The sequence below is a fragment of the Fukomys damarensis genome, unplaced genomic scaffold (genome assembly GCF_012274545.1).
Source record: "Fukomys damarensis isolate Sample0158 unplaced genomic scaffold, DMR_v1.0_HiC HiC_scaffold_16, whole genome shotgun sequence".
In the NCBI taxonomy this organism is placed as follows: domain Eukaryota; kingdom Metazoa; phylum Chordata; class Mammalia; order Rodentia; family Bathyergidae; genus Fukomys; species Fukomys damarensis.
This window is the reverse complement of record NW_022900928.1, coordinates 77281912-77287134: the sequence shown is the minus strand read 5'-3', so window position 1 is coordinate 77287134 and position 5223 is coordinate 77281912. Positions and strand designations below refer to the sequence as shown.

Below are 5223 nucleotides of genomic sequence, written 5' to 3'. Positions count from 1 at the left end.
GCGGAGTGCCAGGCGAGGGGCGTCGGCGCCCACCCCCGCCCCTGCCCGCCTGTGGGACCAGGGCCCTGACCTGTCCGCCTAGTGTCCCTCAGCTCCCGCCTCCTCCCCCTTCTTCGTGTCTAGCACTCCTCTGCCTGGCCCTCTATTTTAAGACACTTGCTTTGGCTCTCCTCCTCCACCACCACTCCCCCTCACCCCCGGGACGAACTCCAGGTGTGTGCTCAGGGGTGCGCGCCTGAGAGTGTGCGCGCAGTGCGGGCAGCGCGCGCCAACAGCTCTAGCAGAGGCGGCTTCAGCCGGCTGCTTTTCCAACCAGTGTCCCTTGCGCGCACCTTAGGGACAGTCCTGCACCCACAGGCCGGGCTGGGGTCCTGACCCCTGAAATCTGCGGGAGGGTACCTCTGACTCTACCGCAGGCAAGAAGTAGAGTCTTCGCCGAGGCCACGGACCACAGCGCAACCGACCCCCACCCCAAGACTACTAAGTCTCCTTCCCCGCGTGGACCGTTTCTTACGAACCGCGGCTTCGCGTCCCTCCACTTGCAACCCCGAAATCCGCAGCGAGCTCGAGCCCTGTGGGTATGGGGCTTTTGTGCAGAGGTTGTAAACTTGACTGCTCAGTGACCCAATCTCAAACTATAAATGACCATGGCTTGGTCCGTTAACCAATAATAAGCTGACAAAAAGAAAAAAAGTACTAAAAGCATCTGGTTTTTTTTTTTAATGTTTAAGCCTTATTTATAAAATATTTTGCCTCGCCGGAAAGGGTCGGCACAGCTCAATCCCAGGGTACCTCAGCGCCACCGGGATTCCAAACAATCAGCCCAAACCGGGCCTCCAAAGCGCGATCTCCCCGGGCCTGCGACTTTCCATTCCCGAGTCTTGAGACTCCATAAGGTTGGGTAGCCTAAAAGCCATGATTTTTGGGTGGTTTCCCTTTTTCTCCCTGGGCTCTACCTTCTGAGTCTGCCCCAATTCATATCTGTAAGAACTTTTGTTTTCAATGGATAACTGTTGGATCGCGGAACCCCAACCGAGCCTCCGCTCGGCTGTGGATCCCGCTGCCTGAGCCGAATACGGCACCGGGCAGGAACCGCCGCGTTCGCGCCGCGTTCCAAGATTTTGTCTCGAATTGATGCGCGGGTATGTAAAAAAAACGCATGATAGGAAACAGGGATACAGAATTCTGGGCAGCTGATGAGACTGCCATGCCCCTTTGAATCTGGCGTTGGCCGCAAGTCTCCGCGGGCTCTGCGAGGTTACTGGACCGGCCCCGGGGGGCTGAGCAAGCAAGTCTAGGCGCGCACATCAGAGCCGGTGATTAAATGCAGAGGAAGGACGCACTTGGAGAAATAGTAATCAGACGCTTATAGGGAGTAGGTATTAATAGCATGGCCCGCAATGTGCAGTTGGAGACCTTCCCAAGTGTCAGAAAGTGCCTTGGTTCCCCTCTTCTCTCCATTTACAATTATTTTTTCCTCTCCCAGCAGATCGAGGGTCCTGGAGAACTGCCGCCAGGTGTCCCAGCGGCCGCCGTGGCCCGTGCTTGCCACTTGGAGCACATATGCGCCCCCTCGTTTTTTGCCGCCTGTTGACTGGCTGAACTCGTGTCCCTTGGCCTCTTCCCACTCTGACCCCGCGCAGCAGCCCGAGCTCCATGACCGAAGGGAGCAGGAGCCCGCTACGCAAGGTGCTAGGGCCGGATCCCAAGGACACAGCGTTCACACTGAGATCAATTCTGGCGGTGAGCTCTTATTGTCCGCCGGAAAGGGCGGGCTGTAGGTCTGTCTCAAAAACAAAACAAAACAAAAAACCTACTAGTGCTTGGGGAGAAGGAGCCCAGCACCTGAGTGGCTGCCTCAGCAGTGGCTGAAGTCTTTTTCAGGCCTTGGAGTGTACTCTGGAGGGGAACTTTGGTTCACCCTTCCAAAGCCCTGTCTTAGTCCTGCCCTCCTACCCTCCAACTTTACTCTTCCCTCTGCCTCTTCCCATTTCACCCACCTCCACTAATTCTTTTTCTTTTTTCCTCCCATTTCTTTCCCCTCATAGTTCCCCAATTTTAGCCTCCCCTCTCTGTCGAATTTCTTCCTTCTCTTTTCTCCCTTTCTAAAGCTCACCCTTTTTATTCCCTCCCTGTCTTCATCTTCTTGTCCTCCCCTCTCCCCTGAGTTCGAAGCCTGCATCTCAGCTCTGCAGGGCCCAGCCTGGCTGGAATCGACAGGCTGGGTCCTCCTGGGCCTTCAATGCCTCAGCTCCCCCGGGGGCCTCGGCATCCTCCAGCCCTCTCTCTCCTCCCTGCTTCAATTCACAGATTTGGTTCCTATTAGCTCCTTGGATTTCTCATCTTATCTATTTTCCACTACAGAGGCAAGAAATTGGTGGGTGGAGGGAGCTGCAGTTGGTGAGAGATTGAAGATCTACCAGTCAGGAATGGCTTCTAACCCCTGCTCAGACTCAGGGTTTTCCTTTGTAAATGGTAGTCACCATTTCTACTTCTCAAGGTTGGCCTTTCATAAGCCATGCCTTTATGCAAGCTTGGTCCTTTTCACTGGAATGCCCTTCACAGCCATTCCTCCCTCTCACACAGAAAAACTAGTTTGAGATCCATCTCAAATGTCACCTTCCCCATGAAAGTGCCCCCACTCCCCCAATGCTGTCCTTTGCTATTTCTATCTCTACCCTAGCATTTCCCTTATTGTATTGTTTTTTGCACGTTTATTTCACCCACTGGACATTGAACTCCAGTGCAGCATTATTCATCTTGTGTCACAATACCCATATAGCACCTGGCACATGGTCAGTTCTCAGTAAGTATGTCATGAATAAATGCATGAAAGCTGGGGAAACTAAATTATATAATGTGTTTGATGGGACATCAAAGCTTAATTAGTTGTACTAAATTTGTCTTTCTGTTTAAATGAGTCTCTCCACTTTCCTTGATAATTTTGGCTTTTCAGCAATGGCATCTAGCCTAGTTCCCTTTTTGCTCTGATCTCCCTCTTTTCACTCCCTCTCTGTGGCTCTCAGACTATAAAGCACTTCTGTGAGAGGAAGCACACCCCAGCTGTCAATCACAAAGTGAAACTTGGGTCAGAATAGTCAGGGGTTTTGTTTCCAACATTAATGAAGTGGCTGGAACAGCAAACATCTGCCAAAGGGGCTCAAACATTTTCCAGCTGCTGGAGACCCACAGACACTTCCCAGCCTCCTGTGACTGCACTCAAGCAGTGTCTGGCCCTGCACCCACAGAGGAACACACACAATGAAGAACAGACTGTCTACACTGTTCACATCCTCCAGGAGATCAACCCCCACTCTTCATTCTGGCTCCTGATTCCTGAAGACAGAGCTGGCTGAAGAAAAGGGGACAGGACACCTTTGCAAAGTTGGTGCTGGAGGTTCTGACAACCCAAAACCAAAGAATCCCTCCTTCCTATTTTGTCACACGCCTATATCTCCACTCATCTAGAACTTTTTTAGGTTTTAAACTTTTACTATATTTTCAGTACAAAATGATCACATTTATCTTGGATTAGTACATGTATATAACACATCTTAATTCTTTTTACTTCCTTTACCCTCCCCTCTCTCACCTTCCATCTCTGTGTCCCCTTGCCATTTGCAAAAGATCTAACTCCCTGTTTCCTGTTATCTATCTTTTATTTTGCTCCATAAATCATTTATACTTTGCATTTCTCATATAGGTCAAAGAACACTTAAAGTTTAATAAAACAAAATAGACCTTTTCAATCCTAGGGTAACACTTAATTCATGCCTAGTATCTAACTCTGGTTTAACTATTTTTTTATAATCTTGAGTTATGTGTCGATGTAAATACTCAGAAGCAGCCAAGAGGCATCTTATGAGTACACTAATTTATTTCCCAACCATCTTTTCTCTGAATGGGGCAGGCGGGGGACTTCTTACATTCTACTCAAGTGTATTTAATAACTTGCATTTCAGCCGCTAAGTTTTGAAATAGTTTCAGACATGTAAAAGCAAAATAGGGAACGCTTTGTAAGTTAATATTCCCCTGGGCCCGAGGGCCATGCCAAAACTGTTTGCTGTCTGTGCAGCCCAGCACGGCAGCCCCGAATAACAAGTTAAAGGAGGTATACAAGTAGACCAACTTATTTTTAATGATGATATTAATTTACAAAAACTGCTTTCATACACTGGAAGGCACATTTTTAAGAGAAGGCAAAAATGTAATCTACTTGACAAATGAGCTTTCAAAGAACTGACTAGAATCTTCTATCTTTTCTCAAAAGCTTTGTTTAAATTGAGGGGTGAAAAAGACAATGATTGTATCTACAGAGCACTGAACATTTACATGAAGGGGGAAATTCAGGAAATCACCCAATGTTTCTAAATTTTGAAAAGCATGTCATACAGTTTCAGGTCTGAGTATTACTGCTCTTTTTAAATTATGCTCTCTTGACATCCTTCAGCTGTGTTTCCGTCAGTGTCCTGTGTACCTCAAATATCCCAGTTGACGTAGCCAGGAAACAAAAATTTAGCTCTCCTTCCTCTATGATAATATTGTGAAAATAGATATACATGTAAGCAGAATCATTGGTTTTCACTTTTTTCACTTCACTTGATTCCCCTTTACTAATGAGAAAACTACAGGAAGAGAGAAGCAGCAGTTTAAACCTGATGGAATAGTGCCATGGCTGTCTGGGGTTAGGGAAATGAACTGAGTGTGGCAAACTGGGTCCCAGCTCTGGCCTAGTCACTGAATAATTTCCCTGGTGCCTGGTCCTCAATTAGAACATGTAGGTAAGGAGAGAGCGCTCTGATTTGCAGTACAATTCCACCAGAGATTATGTACACAGCACTAAATCATGAAATGCCAGTCTCGCCACCAGCTTTGCTTTTTCCAATAAAATGAATAATTTGCTATCAAAATTCATTACAAATTTAGAAAGCACCAGAATCTACCTCTGTGTTTGCATGTATTTGGGGTTGAGTTTGCTTAGTGGTCAAAACCCAGAATCAACATTAAATTCAGAGTGGGAGGACAGAAATAGGATAGAACTGTTATTAACTAAAGGAAATGGCCCTGGCCACCCAGGGTCTCTAAGTGGTACTAAACATCTGGCCTTAGAACCACAGACTCCATGCATCTGCAGATGTCAATCAGTCTAACCAGCACTTCGCAGGAGACTGGGTCATTTATGGTTCTCACTTTTTATGTCTGCAAAAAAAAAAAAAAAAAAAA

The 5223-nt window shown here is 47.4% G+C and overlaps 1 protein-coding gene across 1 annotated transcript in view; it reads right to left on the bottom strand.

Annotated features, from left to right (window-relative positions):
- The window catches only part of Barx2 (BARX homeobox 2), a 71195-nt gene extending 69887 nt beyond the window's left edge, over positions 1-1308 (bottom strand). The window contains exons 1-3 of the mRNA XM_010616571.1: positions 1012-1308; positions 793-906; positions 412-635 (exon numbers count right to left, since the gene is read on the bottom strand). Of these exons, the coding sequence (XP_010614873.1) occupies positions 412-635; positions 793-906; positions 1012-1308 (635 nt within the window). The remainder of the gene's footprint in view (positions 1-411; positions 636-792; positions 907-1011) is intronic.
- Positions 1309-5223: the final 3915 nt, after the last annotated feature.